This window comes from Lissotriton helveticus, chromosome 2_1 (assembly GCF_964261635.1).
Source record: "Lissotriton helveticus chromosome 2_1, aLisHel1.1, whole genome shotgun sequence".
Classification (NCBI taxonomy): domain Eukaryota; kingdom Metazoa; phylum Chordata; class Amphibia; order Caudata; family Salamandridae; genus Lissotriton; species Lissotriton helveticus.
This window is the reverse complement of record NC_136059.1, coordinates 1,392,063,580-1,392,082,037: the sequence shown is the minus strand read 5'-3', so window position 1 is coordinate 1,392,082,037 and position 18,458 is coordinate 1,392,063,580. Positions and strand designations below refer to the sequence as shown.

At 47.4% G+C, this 18,458-nt stretch overlaps 1 protein-coding gene across 1 annotated transcript in view; it reads right to left on the bottom strand.

The window, feature by feature from the left end:
* GAK (cyclin G associated kinase) overlaps nt 1–18,458 on the bottom strand; it is a 1,786,158-nt gene that overhangs the window by 1,513,286 nt on the left and 254,414 nt on the right. The window contains exon 4 of the mRNA XM_078676333.1: nt 6,318–6,432. Within this exon, the coding sequence (XP_078532459.1) occupies nt 6,318–6,432 (115 nt within the window). The remainder of the gene's footprint in view (nt 1–6,317; nt 6,433–18,458) is intronic.

Genomic DNA, 18,458 nt, shown 5'->3' with positions numbered 1-18,458 from the left:
TTTTCTGACCAGAAAATACCTCGAGTATACTCCTTTCTTCCTTTGAGCCACCGGCACCCTCTCGATGGCTGATTTCTCGAGGAGTGTCTCTACTTCTTTCTTTAACATTTGTAGCTGGTGGCTTGACGTTGACATCGGAGGAACGGGTGGAGGTAGACGATAGAAACGAAGACAGTACCCATTCTGCAGCGTAGACAACACCTATTGGTCTTTCGTAATGGCCTGCCACTCTGTCCTGTGATGTGCAATGCTTCCCCCCACTGGAGTGGACAACGGCGCTGGGGGAAGTGAAGGCTCATTGCTTCTGCTGAGGCTTATTGAAGGTGTTGCCTTGGCGCTGATTTTCATTTCCTTTAGAATTGCGCTTGCCTTTATATTGCGATTTTTGTTGGCCTTGCTGGTTCTGGCCCTTCTGCCAGTGAGGGGTTTAAACCCTCTGCTTCGAAGAGCCCTTGTTGTCAGAACCAAACTTCTTCCGGAATTCCTTCTTTTTTTCGAGTCCCACAGCTTTAAGGGTGTCTAACTCCGTTTTCATCCGTTGCATCTCCTCATCAGCACTCGCCCCAAAGAGAGATGCGCCTGAAAAAGGAAGATTTAGTATTCTGGATTGAGCCTCGGGTTTCAATGCTGTAAGGCGCAACCATGAGGATCTCCTCGCTGTGATTCCATGCGCATAACCATGCGCAGCCAGCGTTGCTCTATCTGCCGCCGCTCCTATATCTGATTGGAGACTTGACCGCCCTCCAACAGAATCTCCTCAAAGTCCTTTCTATCTTCCTGAGGAAGTTTTTCAGAAAACCTCTGAAGTGAGTCCCACAGAGATCTGTCACATCTGCCCAGAAGAGCTTCCGCATTGGAGACCTTAAGGAAAGAAGCTGAGGTGTTACAAACTCTTCTCCCCCATGAGTCTTGTACCTTGCTGTCCTTATCCGGCGGTACCGTGGATGAGGAGGCCACCGCATTGGATTTTCGAGCCGCCGCAATGATTACTGAATCTGGCGGGGGATCGGACTTGAGGAACAGAGGATCCTCTTCAGGAGGACGATATTTCTTGAGAATCCTCGCTGGGACTAACTTCACCGTCGCCGGAGTCAGGAAGACCTCATTTACTGTATCCATTATACCCGGGACCATCGGCAATAAGGGTTTGGGTGCCGTTCTGTGCTGCAGGGTTTCAAAGATGACCGTCGTCTTGATCTGCGGAGCTGTCATAGGCACTCCTAACTTCAGGGCTCCCCTGCCCAAGATGTCTTGGAACGAGAAAATATCCTCAGTTGGGGATATTCTCGATCGTGGACTGTTTGTTAGAGTCGGAGAGTAATTCCTGTGAGATCGGGTCCTTGATGAACTTGAAGAGCTATGAGTTCGCCTGGACCTAGATCTTCTTCTAGTTGAGCGCGTTCTAGAACGAGATCGCTCCCTGTGACTAGATCTTCCTTTACTTGAATGTCCTCTAGAACGAGACCGTTCTTTGCGGCGGGAGGCTTGATCTCGATACGCCCTCAGCCGATCTGCCGTCTCCTTGTCCTTGGCCAAGTGGTGAAGAGGTCTATACCACCTTGGGGAGAGACGAACAGGAGGAGACTTTTAGGCGCGACCCCTCTCTGGCGAACGTGACCGTGGAGGAGGCTGATCCGCTTGATCCTGCTGCGACCTTGAAGGGGAACTTGACCTCTCCCTATTCGAATCGCTGTCTTCCCCATCCGAGGATCTGCCACTTCGAGATGCCGAGGAGGATGAGGATAGGCTCACTAGAGACCGTCTAGAGGAAGACCTGCACCGATCTCTCTCTTCTGAGACCCTCTTTCTCTTGGCAGGAGGATCCTGTAATGAGATTGTTCCACCTCCGCAGCCGATGCTGATCCTGGGGAACCCAGTTGAGACCTTAGGACTTGAGACTGGTCCAATGGTTCACTCTCCATCTCCTGCACCACCTGCCCCAAAGGCGACCTCTCCTGCGATCTTGAAGGGGAGATGTTCACTGGCTGCGAATCGCCCCGCTCCCTGGATCTCCGCTGATCCGTCGACGGTGGCTGTTTCGACGCTGAACGCCGAGCAGATAGATGCTCTCTCGACGTCGACCGTGATCTCCTCGACGCTGACCTCGAGTGTCGATGACTGTCCTTCGCCATAGAGCGTCTCGCCGTTGAAGGATGCCTGCTCGACGACGACGGAGGCTGCTTCGACGCCGATCGCCGGTGCTCTGTCGGCGACGGAGGGTGCCTCGAGGTCGAATGCCGCTTGTCTGAATGCGACGGAGGCTGCCTCGACGTCGAACACCGATGACCGGGCGTTGACGTGGGCTGCTTCGACGTCGATCGACGATGTGTTGGCATAAGTTCCCTCGACGCCGAACGACCACGACTAGTCATCGACGGAGGTTGTCTCAACGCCGGTGGCCAGGCGTCGACAGAGAATGCCTCGACGTCACAGCATGACGATGCTGCTTCGACGTCAGTTGGTTCGCCGTCGAGCTCTTATGCTTCGACGGTGACCTATCCCTCGACACTGTCTGTAGCGGAGATACCTTGGATGTAGACGCTGAAGACATCTTCTTCGTCGCCGTCGACTGCTTCTTCAACGCCGATCCCGACGCCGAAGGTGAACAAGTCGGGGCTTCTTTCGACGTCGACCGCACCTTCCGACTTTTCTGCTTCTTGGGAGATCTTCCTCTCTCAAAAAGTCCATAAATTCGAATTCTCTCTCGGTCTGTGAGAGTTCTGGATGATAAAACCTGGCAGTGTTCACAGGTTTTTGAAGAATGAGAGTCTGGTAGGCACAGGATACACACTGAGTGAGTGTCAGTCTTGGCCATCTTCCTTCCACATGAAGGGCATTTGTCAAAAAGGGAAGGCATTTTGACAGAAAAAACACCTTTTTAAGCCTAAAAAAGGTAGTAGTAGCACCCTAGGTCTAAAAGACGTCGAGTGAAAGAAAAAATTGTAGATTAACAAAATTATTTTTTGACAGAAAGACAAAAAGAAAGGGAGCCGTTTCACCAGGGTCCTGACTGAAGGAGCCAGAAAGAACAACTGACCTAACTGTCACCCCTGAGGCATGATGGGAAGCCTGTGGTCATGGCTGCCTTAAGGGCACGGTGCCAGTTTTTTGTTGAAAATTGTTTCATTTTCTATGCTATTGTTTTGCAATGCAGCCTGAGGGCTAACAATGTCTATTTATGAGCATTTTTTAGGATTTATGAGTGGTTTTACTCATTAAAACACAAAGTTCAAGGGTTATTTGACCTAATGTGTTTTTTCTTTCCTTACTAATTGCAGTGCATGTATATGTGTTTACATTGTTTTAGCCTCAGTTGTGGAGCTGCATTGGTGTGAGACAAATGATATATGTACATACATATATGTGGAGCGAGATATATGTGTTTTTTACATATATATTTTTATATTTTTTCCGGGGTCCCGCACATGGGCGGGAATATTCAGTGCTTATGACTATTGATGAGGATCCCCTGGAAGAGAACCCATGGTTTCAAGTATCTGGGAATCTATCTCATGCCGGACAAGCAACGGTCCTATAAAGAAAATGTACACCGAATCCTGCTTGCATTCAAAGACGATGCCCAACGATGGAAGGCGCTTCCCCTTACCATATTAGGCTGAGCGGCCATGTTTAAAATGATCACGCTCCCAAAGTTTTTATATGCCCTCCAAAACTAGTATTTCCCCCTCTCACAACAGGTGTTTCAGACGATCAACACGGAGCTGCAGTCTCTGCTGTGGATGGGGAAACAACCCAGAATTGCCCTCACAACGCTATGCCGCAACCAATACAAGGGGGGAATATCTCTCCCAGACATAGAGGCTTACTACAGGGCGGTACATCTCACCCCGATATCGGACTGGCTCCATGTGGAAGCAACCCACCCCACTTATAGACTAGAGCGCTATAAAATGGGTAAGCACTCACCACTTCATTATTTATACGGTGGGAAAAAACACACGGGATTGCCCCAGGCCACCCAGACAACAATCACACTGTGGCATAGAGCAAACAAAAAGATGGGTTGGCACCGCAAACCCACGAGACAAACTACACTCTGGAACTGAGCGTGGTTACGAGAAATCCACAAGCTGCGTGGATTCCACTCATGGGACAATCTGGGCATATCCACTCTGGGAGATGTAATGACGGACACCTCCTTTAAACCTTTTCAGAAACTTCAAGCAGACTTTGGACTTAGCACCACACAACACTACAGATACTTACAATTGAAACACACATGACAGGTGGAAGGCCCCTTCCCCTCCCCACTGCAAGAGTAGGCGCCACTGGAGGGATGACTACTCCAGGAACACCTACAGGAAAAAGCAGTGTCATACACCTACAGAACCCTGAGTAATAACGCCCCAGATCACCTGACAAAATTGAGAGAGACATGGGAGAGTAATTTAGGGACTTTTGACACCACGGACTTGGATTCGACCCTCATGCATCCAAGGGAAGTGGTAATCAAGTCCAGATTAAGACTTATACAATATAAAATGCTACATAGGATCTACTAAGATAGAGCCAGGCTGCACAGGATGGGCAGAGCGAGCGACCCTTGTTGCTTACGGTGTGGCCATGAACAAGGGGTCTTTTATCACACGGTGTGGGGCTGCCCTGTTATACAGAAGTATTGGGAAATGGTGACGATGGACCTGGGGAAGATATTGAACGAGACATTACCACTAGACCCGAAATGTATCCTCTTGGGTATCCCCGGAGATGTGGATCTGAGCCGCCCCCACTTTATATTCGCCGCCCTGGCTCTGGTTGTCACTAAACGAGACATTGCTAGGAAATGGGGATCTGCACAAGAACCACTGTTGGGGGAGTGGAAGTCAGGGATGGACCTATACATGGCAGCAGAGAGGGTCACTTATAGACCTAGAGGATGCCCCAAAAAATTCAAAAGAGTATGGGGAAAATGGAGGACATATTATGGTTTGGATGGGGAGATAGACCAGCGATCACAGATAGATGGACATGCACTACAAGGGTGAGACAGCGTAGAGGGGCTGTTCTCACCAAGGAACGATAGGACCTGAGGGGCCGAGGCACAACTAACACAAGGCGGGAGGCGGGATCTGGTTTCGCTTGGCATATGTTCTGTTTAACTATTGATGTACAAGAAGAGTCTGATGGTGATGTAATGTATCTAGCTCAAATGATTGACTCTATGGAATACCTCGATTGTTTATGGTTTGATTTACAATGTACACAGAAAATCAATAAAAATATATTTTTTTTTAAAGAATGAGTCAGTGGATGGATGCACAAATGGATGCATGAGTGCTAAGATGAGTAATAGAGTACACGTATGATGCTTACTGAGTGCCTAAACACATCAATAACAAAAAGGCACTTACATTTATAAACCAAACTTATTGGCATTGCCAATTCTTATCTCCCTTTCTGACCACGTAGGTTAAGGACTGCTTTACATGCATTTCCAATCATGAAGCCCGCTTTTCGCTATCAATACACAAATGCATAGGCTTAGATTTCATTTATGTGTGCCAATCCCAAGTCCAGTTGCATTCCGTGGTCACGTTTCAAATATTATGTGTGCAACTCACTGAGACTACACCGTTATTTTCGGTGTCCTACACTCCCTTTCCCTGTAGTTTGGTGTATTGGATAATTCTTCTAATTTGTCACTATCCTTAGAGGCACACCACCGTTAGTAATTATACAGTACAGATAAGATACAAAATGTGTGACATTTTTATTTTTGTTTTCTAAATCGTGCTAAGTATATGTTTAACAATAATTGTTTAAGATGCCAATCAGACCCTTCTACATATTACTCAGGGGTGGTTTGGGTGTCAATATGTGCACTTCTCTGACACAGTAAAGTAGAATTAAAATAATAAAATATTTAAGTGAAAATGTGTGTACTAATTTAATAAACTTGCATTGTGAAGAAAAAACGCAACGTTGCAAAACGATGATCTATGGTGAAACTGTTTCCACAGTTGTACACAAGCCGAGTTCGAGAGCATAAAGTGCTCATTCATTTTGGAATTAACTTGCTCGGTTTTACCTGATGCATAGCCTGGAGAAAATGAGTTCATCCGTTATCAAGAACACAAATCTCAACTTGTTCTACATAAGCATTCATCACAAACAACCCTAGTTCAGCAAAGAGCGTTTATTATATGAAGACACTCCAAATGCATAGATTCAGAATGCTCAATTTTTCAAAGCAGAGTTATATTTTCAAATTTGGTCAGAATTAAGTTGCATTCACGTTTAATTTAATTATTCTGTCAGTTTAGTTGTCAAGTCTTGGAATAACATGATGATCATACCTTTGCAAAGTTCGGTGAGCAGAAGGAACTCTCCTTGGCCTGTGTCGGACTCTTCTTTTCCTATGGACGCAGCAGAGCAAAACTGGACAATGTTTGGATGACCTGAAAGCTTTTTCTGAAGATTTGTCAAGGAAAAGATTGCACATGCTTTTTACGTTACATGCAGAATGCAAGGAGGAAGGTCTTCTTTTGTAATGCTTACTCTAAAAGTCAGGAAAACCAAAACCAAAATAATTTCACGTAATAGTAAGATACTAACAAAACATTAATAACATTGTCAATCAACCTAACCTGGGGGCAACTGCACCTCAGTTTTCACACAACACGCTGAGAAAGGCATGTTCTTTAAATGACTAAATACATTTCAAACCTTAGCAACATACTCAAAGCTATAGATGTACTTATTGTCAACACCTCTGTTACGGACATCCTTGTAGAAATGTTTTATAAACTAAATAAATATTTAGGTCAATAACTCATTAGCAAGCAAAAGGCAAGAAAATGTTCGATTACTGAGATAAAATAACAGTTTTTAGAAAACACAAAAGCGATTAAGGAAAACATTAATTACCAAACCCCGTAGTTGTGCACTTCAGCTCTATTGTCGATTAAGTGTACGGTCCTCTTTCGGAGCTCTCATTTTAATTTGTGTTACTTCACTTCACACAAAGAGGTGATTTAATTTGTCCTCCATTACTATTTTATTGTAAGCTATTTTGGCACCATCATCATTTCAGCACCCATCCGTAGGTCCACAAGAGTTGTATGTAAACTTTAGACAAATGCATTTTTTCGGGCTGATAGTGTTCATTTAGACCATGGGTACTCAATCTTTTTCTCAGGAGCCAAAATTGCAGTCTGGATTGTGGCCGAGGGCGGCACAGATGGGCCTGAGCGATGAAGGTGGGGTCCGTGGGACGGGAGGGGTCAGTAGGGGCAAGACTACTTGGGTGAAAAAAAGACCCTTTTCAAAGCATTACTAGACAAATAGTATTTCGAAATGTCATATATTTATGTATGTACCCTGTGAGAAGTTAGCCTGGCATATGATGTCCACTAGTTCTAGTGTATACAACAAGGGGTGGTGATGGACAGAGTCTCTGAATTAAGCAAAGTACTCTCACCCAGTCAAGAGATCAGGGCTAGATCCAACACCGTTTTTTAGCTCATTGCACCATCCCAGTTTCAGAACCTGGCTGTATGCAAATTAGTCTGTCCCTGGCCCAGTGCATCATGGGAACAGGGCAGACCAGACTACAAAAGCCAATTCTTACACTGGGAAGGAAACAAGCTTCCGGGGACCGATTTCTGCCATTTCAGGCGTCTTCGGCCCGGCTTGCTTGAATCCTGATGGTGCAATGAGCAAGGGACTCACATCTGAGTATACCCTTCCACGCTTAGGGTGGACAAAATTATTTACAACAAGGGGTGGTGATGGACAGAGTCTCTGAATTAAGCAGAGTACTCTCACCCAGTCAAGAGATCAGGGCTAGATCCAACACCGTTTTTTAGCTCATTGCACCATCCCAGTTTCAGAACCTGGCTGTATGCAAATTAGTCTGTCCCTGGCCCAGTGCATCATGGGAACAGGGCAGACCAGACTACAAAAGCCAATTCTTACACTGGGAAGGAAACAAGCTTCCGGGGACCGGTTTCTGCCATTTCAGGCGTCTTCGGCCCGGCTTGCTTGAATCCTGATGGTGCAATGAGCAAGGGACTCACATCTGAGTATACCCTTCCACGCTTAGGGTGGACAAAATTATTTACAACAAGGGGTGGTGATGGACAAAGTCTCTGAATTAAGCAGAGTACTCTCACCCAGTCAAGAGATCAGGGCTAGATCCAACACCGTTTTTTAGCTCATTGCACCATCCCAGTTTCAGAACCTGGCTGTATGCAAATTAGTCTGTCCCTGGCCCAGTGCATCATGGGAACATAGCAGACCAGACTACAAAAGCCAATTCTTACACTGGGAAGGAAACAAGCTTCCGGGGACCGGTTTCTGCCATTTCAGGCGTCTTCGGCCCGGCTTGCTTGAATCCTGATGGTGCAATGAGCAAGGGACTCACATCTGAGTATACCCTTCCACGCTTAGGGTGGACAAAATTATTTACAACAAGGGGTGGTGATGGACAGAGTCTCTGAATTAAGCAGAGTACTCGCACCCAGTCAAGAGATCAGGGCTAGATCCAACACCGTTTTTTAGCTCATTGCACCATCCCAGTTTCAGAACCTGGCTGTATGCAAATTAGTCTGTCCCTGGCCCAGTGCATCATGGGAACACGGCAGACCAGACTACAAAAGCCAATTCTTACACTGGGAAGGAAACAAGCTTCCGGGGACCGGTTTCTGCTATTTCAGGCGTCTTCGGCCCGGCTTGCTTGAATCCTGATGGTGCAATGAGCAAGGGACTCACATCTGAGTATACCCTTCCACGCTTAGGGTGGACAAAATTATTTACAACAAGGGGTGGTGATGGACAGAGTCTCTGAATTAAGCAGAGTACTCGCACCCAGTCAAGAGATCAGGGCTAGATCCAACACCGTTTTTAGCTCATTGCACCATCCCAGTTTCAGAACCTGGCTGTATGCAAATTAGTCTGTCCCTGGCCCAGTGCATCATGGGAACAGGGCAGACCAGACTACAAAAGCCAATTCTTACACTGGGAAGGAAACAAGCTTCCGGGGACCGGTTTCTGCCATTTCAGGCGTCTTCGGCCCGGCTTGCTTGAATCCTGATGGTGCAATGAGCAAGGGACTCACATCTGAGTATACCCTTCCACGCTTAGGGTGGACAAAATTATTTACAACAAGGGGTGGTGATGGACAGAGTCTCTGAATTAAGCAGAGTACTCTCACCCAGTCAAGAGATCAGGGCTAGATCCAACACCGTTTTTTAGCTCATTGCACCATCCCAGTTTCAGAACCTGGCTGTATGCAAATTAGTCTGTCCCTGGCCCAGTGCATCATGGGAACAGGGCAGACCAGACTACAAAAGCCAATTCTTACACTGGGAAGGAAACAAGCTTCCGGGGACCGGTTTCTGCCATTTCAGGCGTCTTCGGCCCGGCTTGCTTGAATCCTGATGGTGCAATGAGCAAGGGACTCACAACTGAGTATACCCTTCCACGCTTAGGGTGGACAAAATTATTTACAACAAGGGGTGGTGATGGACAGAGTCTCTGAATTAAGCAGAGTACTCTCACCCAGTCAAGAGATCAGGGCTAGATCCAACACCGTTTTTTAGCTCCATCAGGATTCAAGCAAGCCGGGCCGAAGACGGCTGTAATGCCAGAAACCGGTCCCCGGAAGCTTGTTTCCTTCCCAGTGTAAGAATTGGCTTTTGTAGTTTGGTTTGCCCTGTTCCCATCATGCACTGGGACAGGAACAGACTAATTTGCATACAGCCAGGTTCTGAAACTGGGATGGTGCAGTGAGCTAAAAAACGGTGTTGGATCTAGCCCTGATCTCTTGACAGGGTGAGAGTATTCTGCTTAATTCAGAGACTCTGTCCCTCACCACCCCTTGTTGCAAATATTTTTGTCCACCCTAAGCGTGGAAGGGTATACTCAGACATGAGTCGCTTGCTCATTGCACCATCAGGATTCAAGCAAGCCGGGCCGAAGACGGCTGTAATGCCAGAAACCGGTCCCCGGAAGCTTGTTTCCTTCCCAGTGTAAGAATTGGCTTTTGTAGTTTGGTTTGCCCTGTTACCATCATGCACTGGGACAGGAACAGACTAATTTGCATACAGCCAGGTTCTGAAACTGGGATGGTGCAGTGAGCTAAAAAACGGTGTTGGATCTAGCCCTGATCTCTCGACAGGGTGAGAGTATTCTGCTTAATTCAGAGACTCTGTCCCTCACCAACCCTTGTTGCAAATACACTAGTTCTAGTGGGCACCTTGCACCAGTCTAAACGACCCTTATTGATGGTGGTTGTAAAGTCAACCTTATAGAAAGCTATCCTAGTGGTAGCAAGGAGAGCAGCCTTCAGGCTAAGACTTAGAGGCGAGTTAAGCAAGTTGTTTTACCATTTATAATCTCTTGAGTACCAAATGGAAGCACACCACACAAGGTATATATCAAATATATATGTATTTATTCTAAACACAACCCGTCTGGACTCTTTATAAGGTCAGAGGTAAAAGTACAATACAAGGAATTTATTTGGCATACGATAAGTTGCACAGTATACGTTTTGCCCTAGGGGCCTCACAAACCATATACTAAAATAGTGGTATAAGAACGTCTAAAAAAGAAAGTAGGTCTAGGGCCTGGGGAATCGCTCGGGCTACTCTAAACAACCAAAGGTTAGGATGCAGGAGGCCCACGGGAGACGCATGCAGTGACTAAACACAGCCGCGGGTTACCATTGACTTTCTATGGGAAACGAAGAAGTGACAAAGTTACAGATTAAGGGCACAAAGGAGTGAACTACGATGTAGCCCTTTTAGACTAGGACACTAGGAGAGTCAATACCAACGGGAGCACCGGAGTACTCGAGTTACCTCACCCAGGGAGGCCGGGTGCATAGGTGTCTTTTCATGTCGGGTTTCGTCATAGATTCCAATGGAGAGCTGCGAAGAAGTGCAGCAGGCGACCAGAGGAAAAGTGCCCGGATGGATCCACGGGTGGATCGAAGATCTGAAGAACCTGAAAGCAGAAGGGACAGAGTCTGGGTCACAGGCCAGTGACCAGGAAGGAACCAGGAAGGAACCAGGCAATGTCGGGTGATTTCAGGTGAGAAGGTGAAGCTTGTCTCTTCAGCCACGAGGAGCAGGAGGCGTCGTCGACGACCAGGAGCTGGATTCGAGCTGTCCCACGAAGGATCTAGTTGACTGCGGTGTCGGTATACGCATTGGACCCAACAAGGATGAAGATTGGCCTTGGTGCAGACCAGCAAGGTCTGGGGCGCTTCTCCTTTGTAGGGAAGCTGGAGCAAGCCTGGAGCAACCAGGAAAGCAAGTTAGATTTAAAAGGAAGTCTTCAGGGCTCACTAGCCAACGGACTAGGAACCAGGAAGACTCATCGAGCAGAAATGCAGGAGCGGGACCCACGGGACACTCGTGGAGTGTGGAGGCCTGAACTTCATTGCAAATGTTGCTCGGGGCTGGGGCTTCAAGCACCCCAAAGCACAACTTCCAAATACCTCGGGAAGTAGGTGCAGCTTGCAAAATGCAGGATGTCCAGGAGTTCCCGACTTCTCACATTGGTGTGCAGCGGATGGGATTAGAGCTTGCATTGTTTTACCAAATAATCTTGAGATATCATTTGAAAAATCACATTAAGGTACCTGTAGGTACATATAAAACAAGTTCTTATAACACATAAGTTCTACTGAACTTAGAAGTTGTAGGTGGTAAGGGCTTAGCACACCCTGACTACAACGCCTAGAGAGGTTCTAGTAGGAAACAAGTAGTGTAGGTAGGTGCACACACCACACCACACCACACTAGCCATATCTTTGAGAGCAGGGACTAGTGAGCCCCTGGAGGAGGACAGCCCAAGGTTGGCTACTAAGTATGACATTCACCTTTCAGGAATTGATAAGCTTGTGTGTAGTCAGAAAGCTCAGACAAGGACAGAGTCCAACCTTTCAGCACCTGGTAGATATCTTAGTGTTAGATGACTTAGAAAAAGCATCAGATACAGATAACCAGGGTAGTAGAGAAGGGGGCCAACACTCTACTGGGCCATCCCCACTGGATTCTGAAGATGAGGAATTGAACCAGGTAGAGGTTAATGAACTGAACCTGAGAAACCTAGGATTACCTGGGACTGGAGGAAGAACTCTCTCCAGACCCCTAAGTAGGCCTAATGGTGAGCCCAGAAGGCGCAGATCCCTTTCCAGTGGGTCGGAGCATTCTGACTCATCAGTAGGGTCCAATGCCTCTGCTCTAAGGACAATGACTTCCCCTCAGAGAAGAGAGCATAAAGCTAGAATGAAAGAAGTCAAGCTTAGGATCAAGAGGCAAGAGATTGCCCTTGCAAAAGAGACCCTGGCTCTTGAAAGAGAGAGGAAATTGTGCAGCCTAGTGGTAGGGATAGGTCTAATGACCATAGAAACCTGAACAAAATTGTCCCCCCTATCAGATAGGGGATGATATCCATAAGTGGATTACTGCTTTGGAGAGGTTCTGCCAAGTACAGCAGGTACCCCAGAGTCAGTAGGCAGCATTTTTGTGGCTCTCCTTTGCAGACAAAGGGAGAGACACGCTCCTCACAGTTAATGAAGAGGATGCTGACAACTACTATGTCCTGAAGAGTGCATTAATAGATGGGTTTGGCCTAACCACTGAGCAGTACAGGTTGCTGTTCAGAGACACCCAAATAGCACAGACTCAGGACTGGACTGACTTTGTAGATTGTGCTACTCAGGCTCTGGAAGGCTGGTTACTGGGCAGTAAAGTAAGTGACTACACAGGATTGTATAACCTTATAATGAGAGAACAGATTCTTAATAATTGTCAGAACCAGTTATTGCATCAGCACTTGGTTGACTCTGAAATGACCTCTCCCCAAGAATTGGGTAAGAAGGCAGACAAATGGGTAAGAACCAGGGTGAAGCAGAAGGTACAGAACGAAAGTGGTGATCAGAAGAAGCTAGACCAAAAGGGTGGGGAGAAAGCAAAATACTAGAAGTCTTCTCAAGGTCCCCAAAAAGCTTCTAATGGCGGGGGTACCCAACAATCCAAAAAGAAAGAAGGTCCTAAGAAACCATGGGGCAAAGTTTGTAAAGTAAATTCTCACTGGACCAGTGAGTGCACCAAAAAGGAGGCAGCTCCAGCCACCATTACCCCTAAGGCAACTGTTGGCCCTAGTTCAGCTCCAAGTGGTGGTTCTCAACAGAAAGGTGTAGTAGGGTTAACCCTGGGAACTGAGATGGATTCTTGCCTAGCCAGAATACCAACTCAAGCTGTTTTGATCTGTGATGGGGACATAGCAATGTCCTCTACTGGGAGTCCCAATAACTTGGGCAAGTACAGACAAACTCCTTTGATTAATGATAAAGTGGCTCAGGCCTACAGAGACACATGCGCTAGTGTCACAATGGTGACACCCAGCTTTGCGAACCCTGGACAGATCATACTAGGTGAGAATTACCTAGTGACCAATGCTAGCAATGTCACTACCATACACAGTATGGCAGTTGTTAATTTCTCCTGGGGCGGGGTAACTGGCCTAAATAATTTTATTGTTAGCTCAGACCTGCCTGTAGACTGTTTGCTTGGCAATGACCTAGAGGCTTCAGCATGGGCTGAAGTGGAGTATAGGACACATGCAGAAATGTTAGGCATCTCAGCACATGTGTTTGCTGTGACTAGGTCACAGGGGAAAAATTGCAACACTGAACAGGGGCTGGATTCTGGAATAATGGACCAGTTGCCTACCAGAAAGAGAAGCAGTAGGGTTAAGGCAGTGCCTCCCCCCTTGCCTCAGGATGAGGATCAGCCTTCTGAGGAAGCTGATTGTGGGCCTGAAGAAGGAACTGTCTTAGAAGAGCTTGAACCTGATCAGGTTGAGTTTCTTGGGACAGGGGGACCTTCCAGGGTAGATCTGAGGCAGGCGCAGTTTGACTGCCCTTCTCTTGAACCCCTCAGACAACAAGCTGTTGCTGAGGCTGCAGGGAATGCTAGTGGAACCCACAAGGTTTACTGGGATGAAGGGCTCCTGTATTCAGAGGGTAGAGACCCCAAGCCTGGTGCTTCCAGGAGGTTGGTCATACCTTTGGCATTCAGGGGCTTCCTTCGGACACTAGCCCATGATATTCCCCTTGCAGGACATCTTGGCCGGAACAAGACTTGGGACAGACTTGTCCCTCACTTTCCCTGGCCTAACTTGTCAGAAGACACCAAGGAGTTTTGTCGCTCCTGTGTCACCTGCCAAGCCAGTGGCAAATCAGGTGGCACTACAAAGGCCCCCCTTATACCACTACCTGTGGTGGGGGTTCCCTTTGAACGTGTAGGGGTTGCCATTGTTGGACCAATGGATCCCCAAACAGGCTCTGGGCACAGGTTTATTCTGGTGGAAGTAGATGATGCCACCAGATACCAAGAAGCTATTCCACTTAAGACCCCAACAGCACCTGTTGTGGCAAGAGCGCTCCTGGGAGTTTTATCAAGAGTGGGCTTCCCTAAGGAGGTTGTATCAGACAGAGGTGCAAACGTCAGGTCTAGTTACATGACTGCAATGTGGAAGAAGTGTGGAGTGAACTACAAGTTCACCACACTCTATCATCCACAGTGCATTGGTCTAGTTGAAAGATTTAACAAGACATTGAAGGGCATGATTAAGAGTCTCCCTGAAAATCTCAGGCGCAGATGGGATATCCTACTGCCCTGCCTTTTGTTTGCTTATAGAGAGGTCCCACAAAAGGGGGTTGGCTACAGGCCTTTTGAACTTTTGTTAGGGCATTCTGTAAGAGGACCCCTTTGTCTGGTGAAGGAAGGATGGGAGTTACTTCTCAAATTAGACATTGTGGACTATGTACTGGTCTCCGCTCCCGGATGTTAGAGTACATGAAAAAGGCATCCAAAAACCTTGAGGCTAGCCAGGAATTGCAAAAAGCCTGGCATGTTATGTTATGTTATGTAAAACAATTTATACCGCGCACGTACACCGAGACAGTTTCTTGGCGCTCAAAACAGACATAACAAACTGAGGCAGGGAGCATTACTCAAAGGCCAGCTTAAAAAGGTGAGTTTTCAGGGTTTTACGAAACAAATCATAAGTGGGGCAGTGACGAAAGAACACAGGAAGGGAATTCCAAAGGGTGGAGCCAAGAAAGGAGAACCGGAGGCCACCGTGTTTTTTTCGGCGAATCGGTGGAATGCAAAGAAGATTGTCAGCAGATGATCGAAGGTTACGGGATGGAAGGTATCGCCTGAGTTTGGAGGAAATGAACTCGGGGGCGTGATTGTGAAGGGACTTGAATACGGTGCAGCCAAGTTTAAAGGAGCACCGTTTGGCCACAGGGAGCCAGTGAAGATTCATCAAAAGAGGGGAAACATGCTGGTGTTTAGGTTGACGATACACCAGGCGGGCCGCCTGGTTCTGGATAAGCTGAAGTTTTTGAAGCTGGTAGGCGGGGATACCCGCATACAAGATGTTAGAAAAGTCTAACCGGGAAATAACCAGGGCCAAGATGGTGAGAATGAGTGCCTCTCTGGTTAAGAATCTACAGATCTTGCGAATCCTGCGCAGCTGGAAAAAGCAGGATGATGTGACTGCAGAGATCTGAGATTTCATGGATAGATCCTCCGAGATTATCACTCCGAGACTTTTCACGGTACTGACTGGACGGGGGGGGGCGCCAAGGGAAGATGGCCAAAAGCTGTCATTCCAGGGGTTAGTGGAGCCGCCCACCAGAACGAGTTCCGTTTTGGACGGATTCAGCTTAAGTTGGCTGTGAGCCATCCAATCAGAAATATGTAACATTGTAGTTTGAATGTTAAGACCGGAGGTAGGGGAAGTGTCCAGGGGAAAGATCAATTGCAGATCATCTGCATAATTGTAAATGGTGGCGGGGGAGTGACGGAGGGACGCCAGAAGTGGTTGCATATATAAATTAAAGAGCAGCGGGGAGAGGGCTGAACCTTGGGGGACACCACAGGTGAGGGGAGAGAAAGGGGCGGAAAAAGTAGAAAGGTGAACAGCCTGGGAGCGGCCGTGTAAGAAAGAGCGAACCCACTCAAGGGCAGTCCCACGAATGCCGGCGTTGTTGACACGGTCGATCAAGATGGTGTGATCGACCGTGTCAAAAGCCGCCGACAGATCTAACAAGACAAGAGCCTGGGGGATGTTATTGTCGGCGCCAGTTCTAAGAGTGTCCATCACTGCGGCAATCACCATCTCTGTGGAATGTAGTGGGCGAAAGCCAGCCTGATGAGGATCCAAGAAAGAGGAAGTTTCCATAAAGGAGCTGAGGCACTTGGTAACATATGTCTCCAAGATCTTTCCCAAAAAGGGGAGGAGAGAGATGGGTCGGTAGTTACTCAGCACAAGAGGGTCTGCGCTAGGCTTCTTCAAGATGGGTAACACAATGGCCTGCTTAAAAGCCTCAGGAACAACCCCTGATGTCAGCGAAGAGTTGAGGAGAGCCAGAGCAGGATCAGGGCAACGCCCAAAGATTTCTTTAAAGATGTGAGGAGGGCAGCAATCCCTGGGGGAGCCAGAGCTAACTTTGTGGAGGAGGCTATGAAATTCCGTGGTAGAAATGGGAGGGAAGGTATTGAAGATCTGAGCATTCTCAGAAGGGAGAGGAAAAGAGTTGGGGGAAGAAGGCGGGAGAATGTTATTTTTAATAGTAGAAATCTTGTCTAGAAAAAATGAGTTGAGCTCATCGCACAGAGCCTGGGTGGGAGCAGGCGGGAGGGTGATACGATCAGGGAGGGAGAGCTCATTGACGATAGAAAAGATATCCTTAACTTTTGAAGCCGACTCCAGGATCCTGCATGAAAAGTAGGAGGTCTTGGCCTCAAGGATAGAAGATTTGTATTTATTTAATAGAGTAATGAATTCGATCTTGACCAAAAGGCTGTTCTGACTGTTTACCAGCCAGGACAGAAAGTGTGGGTGTTGGAGCCAGTGGCCCCAGCAGCTCTCAGAGACAAATGGTCTGGACCCCACACTATTGTTGAACAGGAGGGAGAAGTCACCTACTTGGTTGACCTTGTAACTCCCAGGAGACCACACAGGGTGCTTCATGTCAACAGACTGAAACCATATGTTAACAGGGCGGACATGGGCTTGCGCATGCAACTGATGAAGGACAGGAGGAAGAGAGTGACCCTCTCCCAGACCTGCTCTCTCAGAACCCTGATGATGGTTCAGTTGATGGTGTAGTCTTGACCGACAGCCTCACTTACTAACAGGGGAATGACTGCAGACAAGTTCTGCAGGCCTACAGACACATGTTTTCACAGACTCCAAGTCAGACTACCTGGTGCACTCATGAAGTGGACACTGGGGACAGTCTGCCTGTTGAAAGTAAGATCTACAGGCAACCTGACCATGTCAGGGACTGTAACAGGACAGAGGTCCAAAAGATGTTGGAATTGGGAGTCATTGAACCCTCAGAGAGCCTTGGGACCAGTCCAGTAGTCCTTGTGCCTAAACCTCACACCCAAGATGGTAAGAGAGTTGAGGTTTTGCATGGATTACAGAGGTCTCAATGCTGTCACTAGGACAGGTGCCCATCCAATACCTAGGGCAGATGAGCTAATTGACAGATTGGCATCTGCCAAGTTTTTGAGTACATTTGACCTGACAGCTGGCCACTGGCAGATTAGACTAGCTGATTCTGCAAAGCCATAGACAGCATTTTGAACCTCTGGTGAGCACTATCAATTTGTGGTAATGCCCTTTGATCTGAAGTATGCACCTGCCACTTTCCAAAGGTTGGTGAACCAAGTCCTCACAGGTCTGGATGACTACTGTGCAGCTTATCTAGGTAATATTGCTGTCTTTAGCTCCACCTGGGAAGATCACCTGATCCCCCTGCAAAAGGCAGGCCTAACTATCAAGGCTACTAAGTGCCAGATAGGGCAGAGTCAGGTTGTTTACCTGGGCCACCTTGTAGGTGGAGGCCAGGTTCAACCATTGCAGAGCAAGATATAGACTATAATGGAATGGACTGCTTCAACCACTCAGACTCAGGTCAGAGCTTTCTTGGGCCTGACTGGGTATTACAGGAAAATTGTCAAGGGGTATGGTTCCATTGTGACACCCCGTAATGACTTAACTTCTAAGAAAATGCCCAAGAAAGTTCAGTGGACAGTAAACTGTCAAAAGGCATTTGATGGCCTGAAGCAGGCCATGTGTACTGCACCAATTCTGCAAAGTCCAGACTACTCCAAAGAATTCATTGTTCAAACAGATGCTTCTGAGTTGGGAGTGGGGGCTGTGCTTTCACAATTGAATAAATATGCTCAAGACCAGCCAGTAACTTTCATAAGCAGAAGGCTGACCCCTAGAGAGAAACGTTGGTCAGCTACTGAGAGGGAGGACTTTGCTGTGCTTTGGGCACTGAAGAAGCTGAGGCAATACTTGTTTGGTACTCACTTCAAAATTCAGACAGACCATAAGCCCCTCTTGTGGCTAAATCAGATGAAGGGTGAAAATCCCAAACTACTCAGGTG